The sequence below is a fragment of the Emys orbicularis genome, chromosome 2 (assembly GCF_028017835.1).
Source record: "Emys orbicularis isolate rEmyOrb1 chromosome 2, rEmyOrb1.hap1, whole genome shotgun sequence".
Lineage (NCBI taxonomy): Eukaryota > Metazoa > Chordata > Testudines > Emydidae > Emys > Emys orbicularis.
In genome coordinates this window covers 265,462,973-265,487,599 of record NC_088684.1, presented here as the reverse complement: position 1 = coordinate 265,487,599, position 24,627 = coordinate 265,462,973, and the positions used below count along the sequence as shown (strand labels likewise).

At 43.3% G+C, this 24,627-nt stretch overlaps 2 protein-coding genes across 3 annotated transcripts in view; one reads left to right on the top strand and one right to left on the bottom strand.

Moving 5' to 3' along the window:
- The window catches only part of YME1L1 (YME1 like 1 ATPase), a 38,121-nt gene extending 34,877 nt beyond the window's left edge, over positions 1 to 3,244 (bottom strand). Inside the window, exon 1 of the mRNA XM_065398587.1 lies at positions 3,037 to 3,244. Coding sequence (XP_065254659.1) covers positions 3,037 to 3,069 — 33 coding nt within the window. The 5' untranslated portion in view covers positions 3,070 to 3,244. The remainder of the gene's footprint in view (positions 1 to 3,036) is intronic.
- Positions 3,245 to 10,997: 7,753 nt separating this feature from the next.
- Positions 10,998 to 24,627, top strand: part of MASTL (microtubule associated serine/threonine kinase like) — a 38,146-nt gene continuing 24,516 nt past the window's right edge. For both annotated transcript variants that reach the window (XM_065397934.1, XM_065397936.1), the window contains exons 1-3: positions 10,998 to 11,168; positions 22,555 to 22,692; positions 24,261 to 24,400. In XM_065397934.1, coding sequence (XP_065254006.1) covers positions 10,998 to 11,168; positions 22,555 to 22,692; positions 24,261 to 24,400 — 449 coding nt within the window. The remainder of the gene's footprint in view (positions 11,169 to 22,554; positions 22,693 to 24,260; positions 24,401 to 24,627) is intronic.

Sequence of the window (24,627 nt, the reverse complement as noted above, 5' to 3'; positions counted from 1 at the left end):
GAGTGGGGCTGCGCGCTCCAGCATATCAAAGCAAGTTCAATATAACGCAGTTTCACCTATAACGCGGTAAGATTTTTTGGCTCCGGAGGACAGTGTTATATCGGGGTAGAGGTGTAGTTTGTTTATTCTATGTTTGAAGTATCCATACTACCAACTTGGTTGTTCAAAATTGTTATGTGGTTTCTTGTAACTATATCAGTGCGTAGCCCACCAGTATACATACACAGATACCTAGGCAGGACGTGACCAATTATTGGCATACATCACTGGGACTAATATGCACGTAGGTAAACCTGCTGCTGAGCTCTACTAGTCCCAGTGGCCTAAGCCATTCATTGGTCGCGCCCTGCCTGCAGATCCATGCTGTGCCCTCACACAAGTATAGGTAAGCATGATGGCAGAGGATAGGCAAGAGAGCTGGGAGAGAATGTGACAAGTGCTGCCACATCTGGGTGGCAGTGCCCCAGGAAATAAGTAGTTCACAGTAAATTGTCAGAAGAGAAAGCAACTGCCAGTTTAAAAAAAATTATACTTCTGATTTTTCCCCAGTATTATTACATCATCTAAGATTAGTGTAACTGAAAAATCAGAGAAAAAATATTCTTCAGTTTCGTTAAACAACACTTTTTATAAAGTAAATTTCATTCTGTCCCCAATCAATCTCATGTTTGAGAAAGTCTTTCACATGCAGCAGAGCAAAGACATTTGAAAAGTAAATGTGATTAGAGAACCATAAAAAAAAGCAAAGGAACCTAGAGGCAAGAGAAATAAATGAACCTATTTTAAACAGACTACATTTCAAGTTAAGTGTCAATTTAAATATTTAAGTGATTTATTCATTTAGCTGTTGTTGTCCAGGTTGCACAATGCATTCATTGGTTCATCTTGTAAACAGAATCAGAGTGGTTTCCATCACGACACAGCAGGTGTCCACTAAACCAGGATTTGGAAGCTGATTTCTCAAACAGAATCCCACAGCACGACCAGTTTCCCACTATGTATTATATGGTAAAAGTGTAATGCTTATTCTAATGAACTGTATGGAGGACACAAATAGTGAGGAGACTAGAGTGCCACAAAAGGGTAATCTAGATAATTTGCTTAGAGAAAGAGTTCAACTTTGCCTAATAAATACGTGCATTTATCTGAAATTTCGCTAGTTTTAGATTTCATTGGTGTTGTACCTTCCATTTTCTCTTTCAGAATTTAGGGGGGGGGGGAGGGATAGCTCAGTGGTTTGATCATTGGCCTGCTAAACCCAGGGTTGTGAGTTCAATCCTTGAGGGGGCAATTTAGGGATCTGGGGCAAAATCAGTACTTGGGGCTGGACTCGATGACCTTTCAGAGTCCCTTCCAGCTCTATGAGATAGGTATTGGCCATATATTATTTTTAGGAGATCCTGCTTAGGCAGCTTGCATATAAGTGGGCTAAGTCTGGGCAATACAAAGTATATGTGTATCAACTGACTGGTTTAAACAAAAGTATTTCGTTAACTGGTAATCTATATAATAATTACTCCCTCCCCATTTGCTTCTCTTATTGGACCAGAAATTTGGCCAGAATGCTGCATGTTCAACATTTTACAGATGTAGTTGAAATATTTTAAATGTAAAGTTTTATTTCTTTATAATGCACTGTGCTAATCTTATTAGTCAATTGTTTTCCCACAGAGCTGAGACCAGCCAAGTGATGCTTTGATAGCTCCCAGGCTTGCTAAAACTGGGAACTAGTATACCTAAGATCAGCAAATTAAAGTATGGTGTACTATCTAGTACTAGCTCAACTCAACCAGGGAGGGATAATAAAAAAGTCACACAAACAAAAGCTGAGGGCAGATCCAAGCCTGAGAGTTTTCAGAGAGCCTTACACATTGTACTTTTAACACAACTGACATTTTCTGTTTGGTTTAATATTAAAATCTCTACTCTTATGTTCTGTGTGAATAGGACAAATAATCATGCCAGTATTATCGGTTACTAGCATTTGTTACAAAAGTACTTCTTCTCTATGTAAACTGGGGAAGTGTTATAACTATGTTAGTAAGCCATATTGTAGCCCGAGCAAGAAAAATACAATAGTCTAACACCCATGCATCTAACCAGGGCAGGGAATTGGGCCTAATGAGGAAGGGAATAAGGAATGCTAAGGGACATGACATGTGTAGACTGTATTATACTGTATCAGAGTCTGGAATGTAAAAGGCAGTAAGCTGCACACTTATCAGAAGCTTAGGTATTGTCAGAAGCTGAGGTCCAATCAAGGATACTATATGTAATATCTAGGTCTCTCTCTTAGGTATTTATATGGCCCCAGTTACTGTGGCATATAAGCACCTCACCATCTTTAATATACAACACAAATGTGAGGCAGGGCTGTACTAATGTCCCCATTTTGCAAACGGGAAAATCAGGCACAGAGAAACACAAGGGTGCTCAAAAGCCTGTGACCAAGCAGGGATTCGACCCGAAGTTTCCCAGGCTAGCACTCTAACCACTGTACTAGTCTATTGCATTACACACCTCATTCCTCCCACTGTTGACACATGAAGTGACAGAGACCAGGAAGTGTCACAACCTCTCTTGTCAGCTCAGAAAGGGGAGAGAAAAATTCCCTAGCCGAGCCACCGGGGGGAGAGAACTCGAGAGAAAGAAGATGGGGAACCCGCTCTCCATTCAGGACCGGGTCGGGATAACGGAGTATCTCCCGCTAACGCCCCCCGTGCAGGTGTCTGTCAGGAGACAACCTAGTGGCCAGGTCTCACCCGCCAGTTTCTCAGAATCCCTCCTTGAAGCAGAAGCAATCGCCCTCTCACCCCGCCCCCTGCCCCAGACTGGCCTCTGTGGCAAGTTGCAACCCAACACTCACCCCCGCTCGCGCCCCCCGGGGACTTTCTGGGGCGGAGTCTCTCAGCGCAGCGGCTCCGACACAACCGGCGGGAGCTGCCCAGCCGACCCATTCCCCGCTCAATAGTACCCCGGGGAGGCGCCCCTTGCTCTCCTGTATCCCGAGTCCCACCCGCGCGCCAGCACTCTCACCTGGGGCTGCACGGTGGTAGAGAAGGAAAACATCCTCCCCTCTATGAGGGCGGCGACTCTCCCTCCTCCCGTGCCGGGAGCGGCGATCTACGCGCCCAGCAGTCTTCGCCTCTCACTCCCTCTGGCCGCGGCCGCCGAGAGAAGCAGCGTTCAGCGGCTCCACTCCCATGGAAAATGGCCGCCTCCTGCGGCCGGTAACGACTAGGCCAACTACAACTGTGCCGGAAACGGACGGCGCGGCATACCGCTTCCGGGTCATACTCCCTCCCGAGTCCTTCCTGCCCTGCCACCTCCCCTTCCTCCCCCATAGCAACCAGACACCTTAGCAACCAATGTGTGTCACGGGCGTACACCAGCCTCTTCCTACTATGCTCTTGCGCGCGGGAGCAAACCATTCCTTCCGCCTGACGGGGGAGGCTGTAGGACCGAACCATTTCCGCGGCGGGGGTGCAGCTGTGTGTGAGTTGCGTGCATCAGCTGCTGTGTCCAGCTGGTCGCAGCACGAGGTCGTCGTTTCGGAAACAGAGAGCTGGGGTACGGATAAAACAGGCCTGCTTTTGAGCAGCCTGTTTTTGCAAAACCTAACTAACATGGTGTGAGAAAACCAAAATGCAGCCCTACCCCACCTATCTCTCCAGCCACCACATCACTCCACTGGTCCATCACACCAGGGGCCCAGCAGGTGCTCTCAAGGTCAGCAAACATCCCACAATTCTGGGCCCTGATCCTGCAACTACTTACGCATGTACTTTACTCCCATCAGTAGTTTAATCGAAAACAGTAGAACTCTACTCATGGTAGGGTGACCAGACAGCAAGTGTGAAAAATCGGGACGGGGGTGGGGGGTAATAGGAGCCTATATAAGAAAAAGACCCAAAAATCAGGACTGTCCCTATAAAATCGGGACATCTGGACACCCTAACTCATGGTTCTAAAGTTAAAGATGCAGAAGCATCTGCAGGATGGTGCTCTTGGTGTGCAGATCCCCATGAAGGCCTGGAAAAAGAGGTGGCAAGCCTAGTAGCATCACTGCCTCCTTTACCTAAAATTTAGGAGATTACAGGTGACCACATAGCTAATATGGTCCTGGAGACTGCAGAGCCGGCTATACTGTTTCCCTTCTGGATCCCACTGGCCTGGCCACTAGGTATTGCCAAGGCATCTGCCAAGTTTCCAGGGTAATGCGCAGGCCTTGTAACTCTAGAACATCAAGCAGAAGGCTACGCTGCCCAAGTTTTGAAAACATCTCTCTAGTTTTGTGGGATAGTATGGAGCTGCTCCCCTCCTTTGCTCCCTGCACAAGTGTGACATAGTGGGAATTTTCCCTCATTATGTTGTATGTGAGCCTAAGTGAGTCTTACTGTTTTGCATGAATGCTGTGTGTGCCTCAGTTTCCCTATGTATTGCAACAATGTCTAGGTGGAGGGAATAAGGGTGTGTGACTTTTGCGGGGGCTGCTCCAGCTGCCTGCACAAATGCTATGGCCACCCTTTCGTAACCTGAGACCCAGCATGGGGATATGACCAGGTGACTCTTGGCCCGGGAAGCAAGAAAAGGCCAGAGGAGGAGCAATGGGCAGGGCCGGAGCCAGGCAGCTGGAGGCGTGTCAGAGCCCTGGCTCTGGGCTCCCCTCCCCCAACAACGGACTTGGCTGAAAGTCACTGATTTCTGTGCTAACACATTCTGTTCTACGCTGTGTTCCTGTTGACTAATAAATGTTCTGTTTTACCAGCTGGCTGAGAGTCACATCTGCCTGCGGAATTGGGGTGCAGGGCCCTCTGGCTTCCCCAGGAGCCCCATCTGGGCGGACTCGCCGTAGGAAGCACATGGTGTGGAAGCGGATGTTGAATGCGCCAAGGTCAGACCCAGGAAGGTTGAAGCTGTATAAGCTTCTTGCCCTGGAGACAGTATACTCAGAGAGAGGAGGCATGCTCCCCCAGAGTCCTGACTGGCTTCGTATGGAGTAGTTCCGGATCATCGCCCCGGTCACTCTGTGACAACAAGGCATGGAAGCATTACTGATTCACAGAGCAAGGTACCTCTTGGTGTGAATATGGGTATCGAAATCTGGCCCTCAGTATTTCCAACCAGTACTCCACATCCTACTCTCAATCATCTGATGATACAAATGAACAAATCCTCGTGGCTGTCAGTAAGATGTGAAGGAGCCCAGCTGGGCAAAATCATGCTGGCACATTTTCTTTTTTTAAATTAATAAAATTGCTGGCAAGTTACATGGCTAAACTAATACAAAAGAGATGTGGGCATCAAATTTCTTGCTGTAAGGCAAAAGGTAAAGCAGTTTTATAATGGACATTTTGAGAAGAACAATTAAACAAACTTTAAAGGGACATTGCCAACTTGAAATCTAATCAGTATTTAATTTTTAAAAAGAGCTAATCAAATGTTCAGATAGTACACCTGTCCCTGTAATCACATGCCAAATTTTGTGGTTTGGAATCACATTTTTCTCTATTTTAAATGTCTCTAGATTCACAGAACAAACTGAAGAAACTCTCTAAATAATGGACTATACAGGGAAACAATGAAACTTGACTTATACAAAGTACAGTCAAATGCACAAAATAAACAAAGTTCCCAATCCTGGAAAACACTTTACTTAGGAGGATTCTGTCCCACCCTCCATCAACTTTAGTAATCTCTGTGATCTCCAGGTGCTATGTCTGTACAAAGTTCAGTGGAGGATCAGATTTTAAGACAGACAACAATATTTTTCTCTCTATTCGTATTCAGTTATGGTAATATTAGTTATTTTTACCAACAATGGGTTAAAATAGTACAAAAGTATGATTTTTAAGTTGACAGTGTCTAAGTTTGGGTCTTGATCATGCAAAGATTTCATGCTTAATTTTTAAGAATAAAAGTAGTCCCATTGAATTCAATGTCTTTGTAAGATTGGGGCCTAATTTGCTATACATACTGTGACAGGATCCCCTGTGTACATCCTGAAACTATGGGACCGCTGTGCCCCCTTCTCTCTCCAGCCTGGGCTGTCTCTCACAAAGCTATGCCAGTGACAAACAGCAAACCCCTGCAGGAGCTGTGATCACTCAGCCACCAGCATGTGGAGACCCACACCCTGCTAAATAGCTCTCCAAGCCACTCATGAATTATACAGAGAGAGGCACCAGCCAATCACCCCAGCCCCCAGCCTTGCATCCCATTAATATACCATGTTACACTGCTCCAGACTCCCTTGGACAATACAAGCTCATTAATTAGTTCACCACTTCAACAAAGGGTAGTGAGTGTGCAACAGCCCTTGTTAACCTGAACTGAGATTCACCAAGCACTTCAACAACAAAAAACAACAACACTGTTTTAATTAAAATATAAAACATATTTATTGACTCCAGACAGATAGATTTTAAGTGATTATAAGTAGCAGGCATAGAGATCAAAGTTGGTTACATAAGAAAAAGAAATAAATTTGCAGTCTAAATTCTACAGACTAAGTAAGGTTTGACTCAAACAGCTTCTCTCACTCCAATAGAGGTTACAGGCAGCTTACAGTTCTTAATACACAGGCTGCATTCCCTCTCACCTTGGACCAATCCCCCCAGTTCAAAGTTTTTGTCTTCCAGACGGTCTTACAGCTGTTGAGGTGTGGGAGGGGAGAGGCCAAGTGATGATGTCACTCTCTCTCTTTTATACTTTCTTCCAGCTGCTAGAAAAATCCTTGCTGTGACATGGGGTTTAAGTACCCCTCATTGTATACGTGCCCCCTCTGAGGTGTCTCTGGGAGAGTGGATTTTTTTTTGGTGGGCCATCAACATGTCTGGCTGGTCCTGATGTAAATCTGTCTTGTCAGTTGCTCCTTTGTTGTCACTGAAAGGCTGGCTGTAGGTATCTCCCAACCTCAATATATTTTAGTAACACATCATAACTTCACATACAATGATAGTACATACAATTCAACAGGATATTAAAGTTAAACAGATCAAGACCTTTTAAATGATACCTCACTCACAAGGCATACTTTGTACAAAACGTATCATAATATCACAGTGGTGTATATGTGGGTTCCGGGGTGCTATTTTGAGGTAGAGTGTCACACAAACATTTGTGAATCTTGTTTAATGTAAAATTAATTTTTTCAGCTGTTCATAAATCTTAAAATCTGTTAATTTAACAAAAGAACATTTTCCAAAAGAAACCTTACTTTTTCCTTATGTCTTTTCAATCATCAGCACTTGTCTGTCTGGAATGGCTTGCTTGAAATCCTCATGTATGTTCCCTTCTATAAGATGTGGCTCAGATGAGTAGGGAGTACCAAGAGGATATCAGATAGGCCATGTTCTCACTGAGAAGCATTTGAATAGGCTTTTTGTAAATCCTAAAGACTGTTGCCTGTTCTCAGAGTATCTGGAATTTGAAGATAAAAGTTCATGTTCCAACTAGCTTCTTTTGGGCATTCAAAGAGGAGATTATGGTGGATTTTAGATGGGTTATTCTGAAAGGAGTTGGTTTTATACTTTTGCAATTATTAGTCTATTAAGTGTGTAAATTACCTAAAGAGCTCTGGGGAGCTTGAAAGCTTGTCTCTTTCACCAGGAGGAGTTGGTCCAATAAAAGAAATTACCTCACCACCTTGTCTCCCTCATATTGTAGGACCAACACTGCAAACAACTTCTAACATTTGTATGACATGCTGAGTATTTTCATTGTTGCAGAGCATCCATTCAGAGCTTTAAGAAGTAAAAAAAAAAGTCTAAATAAGTAAACTATATTGACACATAGATCCTGATTTTGCAGTGATAGACACATTCCTGATCCCAGTTAATGCTGCTGTAGTGGCAGGTGGAAAATAGCTGCTGTGGTCACTGACACTACTTGCTCATCTAACAGTAAGTGAGGAATGCACAAGACTTCCAAGTTAAGAACATTAATGACAAATGGGATATACATTCTGTAGACAATAAAGCAAATACAATCTCTGTCAACTGCCACAGTTATAATGTTATACCAATAGAATAAAAACCAGCAAGATCTTATTAAGAGGGATAAGGCAAAGATGCCACATTTATTGTAAATATAATAATACTATAAAAGATAACAGTAAACAACGTTGTTTGGCTACTTATTCCTATTACTACTTATTTCTTATACACACACATTATACCTATACATACACACACACACACACACACACACACACACACACACACACACACACACACACACACACACACCCCCATCAGATGTTCTGCAGCTGCTGCATAGTTACCAGTCCTGCTTGAGTTTGCAGCTTGGGTTCATAGCTTGTGGCAGCTAACTGGCCAGGAAATCCGGGCACAAGGACGAGCTGGGTCTCTGTTGGGCATGCACCGATGCCCTTCCATGTTGGCAGCAGAATGTTACCCTTCTCTCAAAGTTTTCCATCTCACCCATCCTTTTTGTAGGCTTTAGTTTGAATCCAGAGTCTATAAGGGCTGGTCTACACTAACCCCCCCACTTCGGACTAAGGTACGCAAATTCAGCTACGTTAATAACGTAGCTGAATTCGAAGTACCTTAGTCCGAAGTTACCGCGGTCCAGACGCGGCAGGAAGGCTCCCCCGTCGATGCTGCGTACTCCGCTCGCCGAGCTGGAGTACCAGCGTCGAAGGCGAGCACTTCCGGGATCGATCCGGGGCACTTCCGGGATCGATCCGGGATCGATTTATCGCGTCTTAACCAGACGCGATAAATCGAACCCAGAAAATCGATTGCTTACATCCGGACCCGGATGTAAGTGAAGACGTACCCATAGTCTTGCTGTGTCATGCTGCCTCTGGGTTTGGTGATCGATCACCCGTCAATTGCAGACATGACTTTCAGCCTCTGGCCAGGCTTTGATCTTCCTTCTATTGTACCTTTTCTTTTTAGGGTGGATTCTTCTTACTTTGTTAGGGCTCTTGTCTGCATCTTTAGCCGTTGGTGTTTGAACTCTATTTAATCAGGACAGGCTGGGGCTGGAGGTTGATTCCATCATTCATACATACCTTATTCACACATTTAAACTAAACTAATAAGATTACACCAGGGTTTGCAAAAATGAAGGTTGCAGCAAGCCCTTACAAAATGGAGTGAGCATTTTAAAATGGGGTTTGAATTACAATATGGCAAATAGTGAACAGAAGTTACAATATAGACAAGTATAGTAAATGGTGAACAGAAGTTACACTACTGAAACAGTGCAAGTCTCAGTGATTTAAGCAGGAATTGGACTGATAGTGAAACTTACAGAGGCAGCTGACTGAACAGCTATGGCTCTTAACAGGCATCTGAATTGTTATTTAGCCAGTTATTGGGGTAACCGGTTTTATGAATGAATATTGTTTCATTCATAAAACTTTACTTATGAAGTTGCATTAATAAAGTGAACAATTAAAAACAATTTCATTCATCAGTCCTACAATAATAGACAGTTATTATAGGAGGTAGTTTTATGGACATTCAGAAGGAGGGGTGGTTCATTTGGATAGTTATAAAGGACAGTTGAGTTTGGGGATATTTACTGAAGGGCATTTATGAGCTAGTTGAGTAACAGTTATATTGAGAGGCATCTGAGGAAAAGAGGATTGCAACATGGTCTAATTGGGGACGATCATGAAAGCCATGCAGTAGGGAGTGATTACATCCAAGGATAATTGCAGTGGGGGCAGCTGCGATAGGACATTAACAAGGCCCTTCAATTTCAGTTTTTATTTTGTTTAAAATTTCCCAGAAATTAATCAGTGTTCATTACAAAAATTAAAAAAAGGATGGAAATGAGTGCAAAATACTAGCTTCACAGTTTTCTGGGTAAATATCAGGGTTAATATTGGGAGACAGGAAGACAGAAAAAAAAAATCAGCAAATAGAGACCAGTAAGCGTATTGAAAGTAAAGGCAATTTACTGTTGTGGTTTATTTTGTGAACTGTACATTAACAGTAAGCTCCAAAGCTTGTCTGTCTCACGAATAGAAGTTGGTCCAATAAAAGATATTACCACACCCACCTTGTCTCACTAACAGTATGTACACATATACACACACATATCTTCCACTACATTGCCTTACTTTAACAAACTGCCTCACATTTACACTTATACTAATTTATTATCAACATAAACACATGTTCCTAAGGTGTAAGGTATAGGATTTTTTCTGAACATAATCAGTATTTTCGTGAACTTCAGTGGTCCAAAATTCAGAGGAAAAAAAACAGTAAAAACTGCATAATAGCTTTTGTAAAACCTGGGAATTTTTCAGCAAAAACTGAAAATGAAGGCCCTTAATTACACTACACTAATCAATTACACTAGAGCAGGGGTTCTCAAACTGGGTGTCGGGACCCCTCAGGGGGTTGCAAGGTTATTACATTGGGGGGGCGTCACAAGCTGCCAGCCTCCACCCCAAACCCCGCTTTGCCTCCAGCATTTATAATGGTGTTAAATATATAAAAAAGCGTTTTTAATTTATAAGGAGGGTCGCACTATGTGAAAGGGGTCACCAGTACACAAGTTTGAGAACCACTGCACTAGAGGTAGTTGTAACAGTTTGGTGTTGTTTACATTACAGGCAGCTGCACTAAGATATTGGAAACAGTTGTATTGGGATTGGTTGCATTGGGGTCAGTTGCACTGAGGCATTAGAGGCGGAGCTGCCTGGAGTCACTTACATTAGAGGCAGCGTTGCGGTGCGGTCAGTTGTACTGGGGACAGACCGCTTGATTCCCCAGATCTTACGTGTTCCGCAGTGCTCTTGCTAGACTGGTCACTGCGCATGCGCTATATGAGCACACGCTCGTTTTCACCCCTCCCCTTATCGCTCTCACTCAGACTCTCGGAAGGCCTGCCCAACCCCCGTCCCTGCTGCTGTCCAATGACGTTACCCGCGGGTGGGGCGGGGCTTAGCTTTGAATTGGCGCGGGGCACGGAGCGGTGGAGGGGACAGTCGGAGAGCGCGGAGCCGTGCGATGGGGCCGGTGGAACCCGCGGCTGAGGAGAGGGGCGCCGCGCGGGTGAAGCGCATCGCGGTGCCCCGGCCGCCCTCCATCGAGGAGTTCACCATCGTGAAGCCCATCAGCCGCGGCGCCTTCGGGAAGGTCTACCTGGGCCGCAAGGGGGCGAAACTCTACGCTGTCAAGGTGAGAGCGGCTGGGCCGGAGCCCGACCCGCGGGGGGGGGTTCATCGCTGCTCCGGTTCCCGCAGTCACACCCGGAGCGCGACGGTCTCAGCGGGGCCCGGCGCTGCCCTCTGCAGACGGGACCCCGATAGCCCGGCAGGCAGGCAGCCAGCAGTCCCCAGCGATCGCCCGTTTGGGCTCGAATTAGCCGCGGGCTCGTAGCAGTTTCACTGGCTCGTCCCCCTCCCGCTGGGAATAGATGGGGGTGGGGCGTGGAGCTGCCGTGGGTGGGTCAGCCCGGCGATGTGCCAGTCTGGGGGGTCTGAAGCCGAGCAGTTGGGCCTGGCTCCCACGCGCTCTGTTGCGCGGCGAGTGCGTTTGGCCGCTGGCGCTGCGTCTTGCTGGGGGCCAGGCCCCGGCCTGAGGGGGCGGTGGCCGGGGAGTCGCGGCCCGTGGTACGCTCGGCGGGCACAGGAGCCGTGAGTCTGTCTGAGTTCAAGACGCAGGTTGCCGGGCTGAGTCGGGCTGCGCTCAGCAAACCGGAGCTCAGACTTGAGAGGAAAAATGAACTCTTACTGCTGGGCCCGGAGTCAGGGGTCCGTGAGCGGCAGCTGGGCATGTGCAGGCTGCTCCTGTTCCAGTGGTGTCCTGGCTGGCCCCACTACCCCTTGTTTGTTGTGCCCCGCGGTGTTCTCAAGGCAGGCTTGTGCTTGTCTCTGTTTGCCCTCCCTGCAGCTGTGTGGTTCAGGCCTGGTCTACACTACAGTTAGGTGATAAGTGTCCACCCTATAGTGTGCTCCCGTTGCTGTAAGTTGCCCACTACATTGACTTAATAAGGCTATGTCTAAACTACAGCATATGTTGGCAAAACTTACATTCCACCTCACTGAGCGACATAAGTGCTTGTGTGGACAGCGCTGTAGACTGGAGAGCTTCTACTGCCGACATAGCTTCTGCTGCTTGCTAAGGTGATCTTTTTTTATACCAATTCTCTCCCGTTGGCATACAGCGTCTTCACCAGACGCGCTGCCCGTTTGCTGTCACGTCGCCCATTATGGTCTCATCCGCCACGCCAGGATGTTAGGGCAGTAACACTCTGGCGAGAGGAATGGATATCTATTATAATCCGCAACCAGTCCCTCGTCACCAACCCCACAATTTGCCCATCTGGTTTTGACGTGCCCCGTCGCCAATGGTCCCTGTTGAACACGTTCTAGACCAGGCAAGGTCTTTATGCAGCCAACCAGTATCGCTGGGACATTCATGACAGCCCTTTGTGCAGCTGTGGTGCAACACAGACGATGAGGCATGTTGTCGATGAATGCCTGTTGACTAGGTTCAGCGGTGGCCTAGAAGAACTGCATCATGCCACTGAAGATGCCATCACTTGGCTAGACTATGCCAAAAGACTAAATAAAATAAACCAGACGCGCTGCAGCGGCACAGCTGTGGCGCTGTATGTATAGACATATCCTAACTCCATCTCTGAGAGAGGCGTAGCGCTTAGGTTGATGAAGTTAGGGCAATGCAGTGCCTACCCAGACACTGTGTTACTTACATCGCCTGTTAGCTGTCAGCACAGCCCGGAGCCCTGCTGCCAGGACTGACATCACAGAGCAAGTATACTCCCATAATCTCAAAATGACAGAATTCCTTTCATTAGCTAACAAGATCTGTGGGGGCAGATCATTTGCAGTGTTGGGAAATTGTCTGAGACTGGATCTTTTGGAATCATGATTTTGGGGATGACGTACCCTTAACTGATATATTGCACAGATGGAATGCTCACACAAACTTTCATTATGATCATTTTGTTTGGGTTGATCCTGGGGGTAACAATGTTAAGCTTTTGATTTAAAAATCAAACAAAAACCAAAAAATCCCAAACACCGTCAGTACCAGGTCGAGTAATCAAGACCACCGGTTAGGGAAATAACCCACTTCCTTCCCTGATGAACCAAGGGACGTGCCCCACCCATGTACTTATTCGCTACACAAATACCGACTTGGACTCTAAATTCATTCTATGGGTGGCCTACCCGAGCCCTCTTATCCACAGACGTTTTAAAAACCTTGTAGCATCCTTCCCATTCAGCCCCTGGCTCAATGCTGTCACCCCTCTAGCTCCTGAGCCCATGCTCCAGACTGTCCCCCACCACTAACTCTCCTGAAGCCCAATCTGTGACTCCCTCCAAGCAGTCCCGTATGCCCTCACTCTGTCTGTCCTAAATTGGGTCTGCGGGCAGGGTGCTGTGATGAATGCAGTTGGCTTCTGGCTATTCTAGTGCCACAGTGGCATCTGGTAGATGAAGGGCGGGACTGCAGGATTTCTCAGGCAGAATGTATTTTCGGGGCGGGGAGGGTGGAATCTGCATTGGATATGAATTGTGCGCATGCGCAGTGGTGCACAGTTCCCCCAGAGTAAGCAGTAGATGGCACAGGCAGAGGATATATTTGATGCAATATAGTATTGTTGCTGAAGGTCACAGTTAACAACGGCTGTATGCAGTGTAGTTATAGCCATGTTGGTCCCAGAATATTAGGCAAGATGGGTGAGGTAGTATCTTTTATTGGACCAACATCAGGCCTTGGCTACACTTGAGAATTCACAGCGCTGCCGTGTGTAGTCGTGCCGCCAGCGCTGCGAGAGCTCCACCTCTCCGAGGGGAATAGCTTGCAGCGCTGCAAGCGAGCATGCAGCGCTGCAGGCGCTGATTACACTGGCGCTTTACAGCGCTGCACTTGCTGCGCTGGGGGGGCGTTTTCACACCCCTGAGCGCAGCAAGTTACAGCGCTGTACAGCGCCAGTGTAGCCAAGGCCTCAGTTTGTGAGAGAGACAAACTTTTGAGCCACACAGCGCCCTTCTTAAGGTACCTCGACCCACCTTGTCTCACAGTTAACGAAGACAGTTATTTGTCATCATTAATTGCTTGTGTTTGCTGAGGCTTTCTCCTGAGGAGACCAACATTTGATTACTTTTGATTATGAAATTGACATTATATTTTTCTTTCTTATGCAGAAATTAGATTTCCCTCCCTGAAAAATTAACCAGTTAAGGCTGGGAATTTTAATGACATATGTTTACTTTTCACTGCATGTAACTTCTTTCTAAAGAGGATAGCAGTATTGCTTAATTGCAGAGGCAAGATTTCTGCATTTAAAATATTTTTCTTTAGAAGACCCAGTCATAATTCTAACTAAATTTTGCCATAAGTGCTAAGAAAGGGGTAGTTTCACTATTGATATTACCTCCTTGGAAAAAAGTTGTCCACACAAATATTTTAGACTTCCATCACAATTTTGACAGTGGGAGTCCCACTGTGCACGGGGCTAACAGTGGAAACCCTGTCTGCCCCAGGCTGAGAGCGAGGGTGGCTGCTCTCAGCCCCAGGCGGCTGACAGCAGAAAATCACGGAAAAGTAATAATTGACTTTTTTTTTTTTTTTTTTTACAATCATCCCACAATTTAAGTAGGGCTTTATCAAAAGTATTATACATTGAATTTCTAATTATAGGTTATATATTTTACCAACAGCTGCACACACTAGTTTGAAACTAAGCATTAATTTCACATAAAACTTAAAATAAGGAGTTAGCTTATTACTGGCAGCTAGGGAAAGAAAGCAGTGTCCACGTAAATGGAGGATGCATCCTGTAAGAATTTAAATCTTCTAAACTGGGTGAGATAGTATCTTTTATTGGTTAGAAAGTAAATTTAATACTTGCCGTCAACAGAGAAATTTTCCAACTCACAATGCTTTTAGAGGAGACTTTAAATAATGAAAAATTAACTTTAGTATCTGCACTTTTTAGCCATCTAAATGCCTCATGTCACCATATATTAAGCAGAGCTGAGTATGTCTCTAGAATCTATGATGTACAGCTAGAAGCTTCAGCTAAGTAAATTAGCAGGTCAAGATTTTGAGTTAACATTAAAGTTGAAATGTGACTATACAAGAAATACACTAAGTTAGTGGTTCTCAACATTTTTCCTATTGGCATCTCCCTTTCCTTATATGGAACCCTCTCCCATTATAAATACTTCAGGGTGATCATGAGTCCCAGGTTAAGAACCCATGGCCTAAGCATTTAAACATTGGGAAATATAGAAGGAAGATAAATATTCAAATCCTCACAGTTCATATAATCCCTTAAGTAATATATGCATTAAATATCACATTTTAAAATCAACCTTAACCACCTTGTATCTTTGTCTAACTTCAACATATTGATTAGAAACTTTGTTAAACCCACCCAATGTAAATGATATACAGTAGAACTCAGAGTTATGAACACCAGAGTTATGAACTGACCAGTCAACCACACACCTCATTTGGAACTGGAAGTATGCAATCAGTCAGGAGCAGAGACTTCCCCTTCCTTCCCTCCCTTCCCCCACCCCAAAAAAGCAAATACAGTATAGTACTGTGTTAAATGTAAATTACTGGAAAAAAGGGAAGATTTAAAAAAAAAGAGAGAGATTTGACAAGATAAGGAAACTGTTTCTGTGCTTGTTTCATTTAAATTAAGATGGTTAAAAGCAGCATTTTTCTTCTTAGTAAAATTTCAAAACTGTATTAAGTCAATATTCAGTTGTAAACTTTTGAGACAACAACCATAATGTTTTGTTCAGAGTTACAAACATTTTGGAGTTACGAATAACCTCCATTCCCGAGGCGTTTGTAACTCTGAGGTTCTACGGTACACTTTGGGCTACAGGTCCTCACTAACCATCACTGCTCAGTTGCTATCTTGTAGTTCACTGGCTTGTTATGTTTGAGACAGGGGTATTTATATTGCCCCTCGCCCTCCATTTAAAGGCAATCAGTCCTTCCCTGACTAGTGTGTTAATGGAGCAGAAAGCTCATTCCTCCTCCAGCTTTCTTATACAAAAATGTCACCGTTCTTTCCCTATATATCCTTCCAACATGAGCAAAGCACAGCTCTTCATTATACCAGGCTAGTGTGTTATTTACTGGAAAGTGGGAGTGGGGTCAGCATTTCTGCAAATGTAATTCATTTGTGGTCAATGATTTTAAAACATCCATTACACTGGTCTACAATTTTTGAGAAGTCGTCTGCTTCAGAGATAAAATGTGCTATTTATTATGTATTTTGATGTGCTGAATTCAAATATGACAATTAAAACAACTGATTGGCTACTGTTTCTAAGATATTTAAGTTTTTACATTTTATGTCTATGTATATTGTGTAGATAGTAGAGTTTTAATCATAAATTGTAAACCTAGGTCTTTTCATGTGTTTATGGTTGCTTTACATGATAATATTTCACCTGTCCTGTTTATGTAACACTTAAAAATCCGCAAAAGGGTTATATAAATAAAATTTATTATGAAACAAAAGGCAAAAAACTATTCTGTACATAGTTTAGTCCTATTCAGTGTCTACTCGGCGCTTCTTGGGTTGTCTCTTGTATTCATTAAATGGAGCATCTCTTGTCACTGTCCAGCAATAGTCTGCAAGCATTGATGGGCTCCATTTGCCCTGATAGCGTTTCTCCATTGTTGCAGTGTCCTGGTGAAATCGCTCGCCATGCTCGTCGCTTACTGCTCCGCAGTTCGGTGGAAAAAAATCTAGATGAGAGTGCAAAAAATGTATCTTTAGTGACATGTTGCAACCAAGGCTTTTGTATGCCTTGAGGAGGTTTTCCACCAACAACCTGTAGTTGTCTGCCTTGTTGTTTCCGAGAAAATTTATTGCCACTAACTGGAAGGCTTTCCATGCCGTCTTTTCCTTGCCACGCAGTGCATGGTCAAATGCATCATCTCGAAGAAGTTCACGAATCTGAGGACCAACAAAGACACCTTCCTTTATCTTAGCTTCACTTAACCTTGGAAATTTTCCATGGAGGTACTTGAAAGCTGCTTGTGTTTTGTCAATGGCCTTGACAAAGTTCTTCATCAGACCCAGCTTGATGTGTAAGGGTGGTAACAAAATCTTCCTTGATTCAACAAGTGGTGGATGCTGAACACTTTTCCTCCCAGGCTCCAATGACTGTCGGAGTGGCCAATCTTTCTTGATGTAGTGGGAATCTCTTGCACGACTATCCCATTCGCAGAGAAAACAGCAGTACATTGTGTATCCAGTCTACAGACCAAGCAAGAGAGCAACAACCTTCAAATCGCCACAAAGCTGCCACTGATGTTGGTCATAGTTTATGCACCTCAAAAGTTGTTTCATGTTGTCATAGGTTTCCTTCATATAGACTGCATGACCAACTGGAATTGATGGCAAAACATTGCCATTATGCAGTAAAACAGCTTTAAGACTCATCTTCGATGAATCAATGAACAGTCTCCACTCATTTGGATCGTGAACGATGTTGAGGGCTGCCATCACACCATCGATGTTGTTGCAGGCTACAAGATCACCGTCCATGAAGAAGAATGGGACAAGATCCTTTTGACGGTCACGGAACATGGAAACCCTAACATCACCTGCCAGGAGATTCCACTGCTGTAGTCTGGAGCCCAACAGCTCTGCCTTACTCTTGGGTAGTTCCAAATCCCTGACAAGGTCATTCAGTTCACCTTGTGTTATGAGGTGTGGTTCAGAGGAGGAGGATGGGAGAAAATGTGGGTCCTGTGACATTGATGGTTCAGGACCAGAAGTTTCATCCTCTTCCTCGTCTGACTCAAGTGAGAATGATTCTGGTGCATCAGGAACCGACAGTCCTTCTCCGTGGGGTACTGGGCGTATAGCTGATGGAATGTTTGGATAATGCACAGTCCACTTTTTCTTCTTTGACACACCTTTCCCAACTGGAGGCACCATGCAGAAGTAACAATTGCTGGTATGATCGGTTGGCTCTCTCCAAATCATTGGCACTGCAAAAGGCATAGATTTCCTTTTCCTGTTCAACCACTGGCGAAGATTTGTTGCACAAGTGTTGCAGCATATGTGTGGGGCCCACCTCTTGTCCTGATCTCCAATTTTACAGCCAAAATAAAGGTGATAGGCTTTCTTAACCATAGTGGTTATACTGCGCTTTTGTGATGCAAAAGTCACTTCACCACAAACATAGCAGAAGTTATCTGCACTGTTCACACAAGTACGAGGCATCTCTGCTCACTTTGGCTAAACAGAAATGTGTCCCTTTGCAAAATCAAATACTGACAAATAAGAGAGCACCACACTGTGTGATTTCTAGAGCTGATATAGGGCAATTTGTTCAGCAGAGTGATGTAAGCTTCGTTATGATTGCATCATCCCTGACTTCTAGGAATAACATGATGCAATTCATATCATGTATGACGCAATACCAGCTTCAGATTGCATCATTCATTGTTTTGCCTAAAAAGCAAGTACTGTCCAAACCCAGTCATAGATTTATTCGTAGATCCAGTTAAAGATGTATTTTAGTCATTTCTGGTTTAAATTGAGATCCCTTCCCTTTATAACTCACTTATCCTCCGCCATTCCCAAGTCAAGGGTCGTATATACTGACCCAATAGCATATCTTGAAAACTAGAGCCAGTCAACAATTTTAAGCATCATTTTCGTTCTCAGTGACCCAGAATTAGTAAAGTTTGACTACATTTATTTCAGAAGCATTTTGGCTGTAGAGCAGTGTTATTTGTATTTGTGGGTGGATATTGGTGGGCAGATTTAAGGTTGTTTTGGAATCTGCAATGTAATATTTTACACTTTTTCATTTGAAGTGGTATGAACTGAGTGTATCAGAGGTTTCTTCTTCCTTTAATTATTATTTCCATATTTTAAGTGCATATTTTAGTCTGTAATAGTCCTTGGTACACATTCAACAAATATTTAAACCTTATTGTTACTTTTAAATTCCAGTTACTAGTTAAGTTTTGTATATCTTAATTTCCTTTTTCTAAAAATATGGGGACTAATGCTTTGCTTAGGAGCTCTATAAAGTCCACTCGACTCCACCCCTAGACCTAAAACCTCAATAAGCCTAGTAAAGCCTTATTTATATTACAAATGCTTTGCAGGTATAGCTATACTGGCAGAGTCCTCTAGTGTAGATGTAGTTTAATGTCTCCTTCCCCAAATGACATTAATTATGCCAACAGAAGCATTCTTAGGTTGGCATAGCTGCGATGTTGGTTGGGATTGTGGTTAGTTTTTTTTACCCACACCTCTGACCGATTATAACTATGCCGTAACTCTCTGCAGGGTCACTGGCTCCCTCCCCTGGTTCTCCCTAAAATGTAGAGGTAGCCAAGGGCAGGGTGGATTTGATTTAAATCAAATTGATTTAAATCACTAGTCAGGAAGACTTGATTTAATCATGGTTTTCTACATAAAAGTGCATTCTTTTTGGTTGTTATAACCTTAATACATATTCTTCACAACTCAGAGATAGATGTAGGTTTCCTACAGCAACTCCTCACTTAACGTTGTAGTTATGTTCCTGAAAAATGCGACTTTAAGTGAAACGATGTTAAGTGAATCCAATTTCCCCATAAGAATGACTGTAAATGGGGGGGAGTTAGGTTCCAGGGAGATTTTTTTTTGCAATACAGTACAGTACTGTAGTTGGGAGGTGCCCCTGCCTTACTCCACACAGACACAGCCCACTGGCACTGGAGACAATGAAACAGGCAAGGAGGCTGAAGGTGCTGTAAGCTAGGAGAAGCACGTTGCGCAGCAGCAGCTTCCCCTACTCTGCAAGCACCAGGGGCGGGGGCTCAACCCTCGGCCCGTCCATGCCACCCCTTCCTCCAAACTCCCACCCTTAACCTGCCTATTCTTCCCCTCTCCTCCTCCTTTACTCCCCACGCCGCGTCCTCACTCCTCTCTCCTGCCCATGGCAATCAGTTGGCTTGCGATGTTCAGGGGGCACGAGGGACAGGGAGGAGTGAGGACTCGGCGCGCAGGCTCCCCTCTCCCTCCCCCCTCCTGCCCGCAGCAATCAGCTGGCTTGCAGCGTTTGGGAGGAGGGGGAGCCTCCGCGCCGAGTCCTCACTCCTCCCCCCTCCCTCCTGAATGCCGCAAGCCAGCTGATTGCTGCGGGCAGGAGGTGGGGGGAGGAGGGAGAAGGCGCTGATCCGCGGGGTCTACCGGCAGGCGGGAGGCGCTTTGGGGGGGGCATAGGGGAGCTGATGGGGGGGCTGCCAGCTGTGGACAAAGCAAGCAGCCAAACGACGTTATAGCGAAGCATTGCACAACTTTAAATGGAGCATGTTCTGTAATTGAGCAGGGATCAATTGATCAAAACAACGTTAAGTGAGAGGACGTTAAGTGGGGAGTTGCTGTAAATTTTTAAACAGTGATTTATTTTGAAAACTTTTCACATTAGTTTTACAGCTATATGAGAAAATGAATGATTGTTCGGTTATTTCATTTACCAAAGGTAACTGAAGCAGATAGTTCACCTCCCAATGACTTCATAAATATCTCCATTTCAACAAGTTAATAATTAATATTTGGAGGATTTTCTTGCCAAGCTGTATTAGGAGGAGAACATCACCAGACAGACATTTAAATTGTTTTATTTAACTAAAACAACAACATTAAGTATTCTGGATTTTTTTTCTTCAACAGCAAACATATAATATTTTAACAAAACAAGCATATGTCCCTCGCTTCTCACATCTCCAGACTTCTTCTCCTTATCCAGATCTATTCCACCCCCAACAATCTTCTATTTGTTGAACTTCCTGAAACTTTGCACTTTTAGAGAGAGGTAAGAGATTGACTCTGTGTACACAAATTTGCAGAGGGACAATAGAGTTGAGTTATGTTATTTCTCACCTCTATATATTATTTATTTATTTAAAAACATTTTTGCTGTTAATAAGCATGTTACCTCTGGAGATACAAATCACAGTTTGAGATCTGCAAAACTAAGCATCTCTGATGGTATCTTCTAGAGACTGAGCACTGAGTCCCATTGGTTAGATAGAAAGATTAACCTAGTTAATATATACAGAAGCCTGTGGAACCCCATAAGATTGGGTCTCTAATCCATGAACTTTTGGAAGTCATTTACAAAACTTTTCTTAAACATTACATGAATATATTGTCTCATACTATAGAATTAGAATTTATAATCCCTATTCCATGATGAACGAGGAGTACTTGTGGCACCTTAGAGACCATCTGATGCATAAATTTGTTAAAGTGGGTTTTAGCCCACGAAAGCTTATGCTCAAATAAATTTGTTAGTCTCTAAGGTGCCACAAGTACTCCTTGTTCTTTTTGCTGATACAGACTAACATGGCTACCACTCTGAAACCTGATTCCATGATGAGATACATTATACCTCAAAGTTATCTTAATTAAAACTATCTTTAGATAGGTTTTTTCCTCACAAAGCATTTTATCAAACAAATCCGATTTAAATTAAAAAAAATCTGATTTTTTTTTTTTTAAAACATTGATTTTTGTCCACCCTGGCCAAGGGGATCTTGTGGAACTCCTAACTTTACTTCACACTACTCTGCAAAGGTTTGGAGTGCCATAGAGCAACTGACCTCAGGCTACCAGTGTGAGTCAACAGAATAGCTCTACACTTCACACAGAGTCCTCAAATTTGTTTGTATCTCATAAGTAGGGCCCTACCAAATTTATGGGTGAACTGATCACCCTCATGGTATCTGGCTATTGTAGTGGAGGGGCAGGGCTGGGGCACCCCAGCTCAGGGGGTCCTACCATGCATCAGGATCCAGCTGCTAATCCTGGCTGGGCCAGGGAGAGACGAGGAACGGGACTTCCTCTTCCCCTGCAGGGGCTGCTCCTGGGCGGGGTAGGACCCAACTCCGGGAACCTCCCCCGGCTGCTGGAAGCTCCGTGGCTGTGCAGCCTTCATAGCTTTGCAACCATGAGGACCCCCAGAGTTATAAGGGTGATACTTCAGATGTAAACATCTGAAACAATGAAATTGACCATTTAAAAAATCCTGTGACTGTGAAATTGACCAAAATTGACTGTGAATTTGGTAGGGCCCTACACATAAACTATATAACAATTGTGTCAAATATAATTTTTAACTATTTAATTACAACCTAATTTCTTCAAATATAGCTTATAAACTAGTTTTCAAGAAGCTCTAATTGCATGGAAAGTTGTTGTTACCCTCTGAGTTAGAGGGACTCAAACACATTAGACGCTAGTCAAACATTCAGATGAGAGTAGCTGTTTTTTAATAACCTGAAATGCAAATAGTGTGAATAATTTTCTTCAGATGTTGCAGGAGAATTCTTCAAAGTAGGTGTCCATGTACAAAACCATAGCACCACAATACAAGGGCAGTATGTAAAAATGTCATTCTAGCTGTGCCATTGAGACATGGAACTCAGTGAAGGAAAGTTTCTCTAGGAAACTGACTAACCTTATCAGCATGTGTATTCTGGAAAATAAATGAGCATGGCAAATTATTGTTGTGAATTCATTTCTACATGAATTGTTTTACAGGTGGTCAAAAAAGCAGACCTGATAAATAAAAACATGGTTCACCAGGTCCAGGCAGAGAGAGATGCATTGGCTCTCAGCAAAAGTCCTTTCATTGTACACTTATACTACTCACTTCAGTCAGCTAACAATGTGTACTTGGTGAGTAAATGGTTTACAGTGCTTTAAGACAGCTTTGAAAACATAGTGGAGAATGAAGTTCATTAGAAGAATTGTAATGTTTGAAAATATGCTCTTGCAATAATGAGGATTGGGTATTTGGGTCATTTCATTACACTTCTCATCCAATATGAGGTCTTAACTAGAGTAGTTATGTGGGATTAATATCTTCCTTCTCCCTGACTCCTTTTAACCCCTCCTTCTTTCTAACAGAAGAGTCCTTCCACGTAGCTAACCTGGTCAAGAATGCCTAGCACAATTTTGGGTCCAAAATAAAAATGAGCCACATATTTAAGAAGACTGTGGGGTCAGAGTGACTGTGTGTGTGTGCCTTGAAAAATATCCAGTAGATCACGAATAGTAAAATGTATGCTCTTGCTGCCAGTACTTAAAGTGCAGAGTTAATTGGGGTAGGTGGGAACAGGATGATTGAAGGATAAAATAAAGACTAGCACAGGCTTCTGACACACCCTTGAGATAAATATAGGCCAAGCCTTCTGTGGTAGGCTGTCTGTGGTAGAACCAGCAATTTAACACTCCCTCCCCAAGTCTTGGAGTAGGATTTGATCAGGGTCCATACAAGAGATACCCCAGCTATGCAGAAGGGATTAGGACCCATATTTTTTAAAATGAAAGCCTAGATTCTGCCAAAAGGGATGAGGAAGACACTTTGTTGACACACAAAGCTTCCTACTTACTATTGGTGAGTGGATTTGTGAAATCCTGCTTTTGTGAAACATGCTATTCTCTTAATGTCTAGTATAGCATTTAATTTTGCATTAAATTTAATAAAGATGTATTGGTCTTTAGACACTGAAATAGCATTAATATTGGTTTGGACAGCCCAAATACATTACAATTTAGAAAGTTAACCTTTTAAAATATGTTTAATGCAGGATCGTATTCAGACCATTTGTTATTGCCCTGATTATGTCAAGGAAAAACAGAGCTCAATTTTTTACATTTGGGCCTTTAAGCATGCTCATAATTAGACTCTCTAGTCTCTTGAATGCACAATTACTCTAGTCATGTACATAATCTTGGGAATTACTCATCTCTGAAAATTTGGGCCTGGATTTTGTATTATATATTTACATTTTCAAAATACAATCATTAAGATACTTTAATCTTGATAAGACAGATATTTTGTGAAACTTGGGATCAATTATCCTTGACTGACACTGAATTTTGCTTAATCAAATTATACTTCCTGTCATGGGAAGTGTTATTTGTAATCAATCTAGCCTATTGAAAAGCTAACCAGGGTTACAAAAAGAAGCAATAAAAAACTTCTATGTCCATCAGAGGAATGTTTTATTAGCTATGTCATATGGATTAAGTCTTCTAAACAGAAAGAAATATAATTAAACATTGCTTCAGTGACTTCCCTAGGAAATGAGTTAAACTACCACAAGAATTCTTTTATCTGCTTTACCCTATGTGAAATGCTCCTCTTTTGAAAAGAAAAAAGGTAGTTCATAATTGTGTAATCTTAAATATCTCAACCAAAAATAAAGATTCATTTTAAAAATGAAATCTTTCAATGGCAGGTGATGGAATATCTTATTGGTGGTGATGTCAAATCTCTTCTCCACATATATGGCTATTTTGATGAAGAAATGGCAGTGAAGTATATTTCTGAAGCAGCACTGGCTCTTGATTACCTTCACAGGCATGGGATAATCCACAGGTAAAAATCTAATATGTAGTTTTATGACTGCAAACCAATACATTGTTTGTTGTTAAAGCTCATTTTATGGTATGAGCATGTAATCCTTGTGGAGTCCAGCTTTCATGTCATCAGCCTCTGAATATTGAGTTTCTATTTGTGAATATCCATCCCTAGACTAGTTTTTGAAGGGAGAAGCAACTTTGTCTTCCTTTAATTTGTCCCTCAAAGGGAATAAGAGGAGGGAC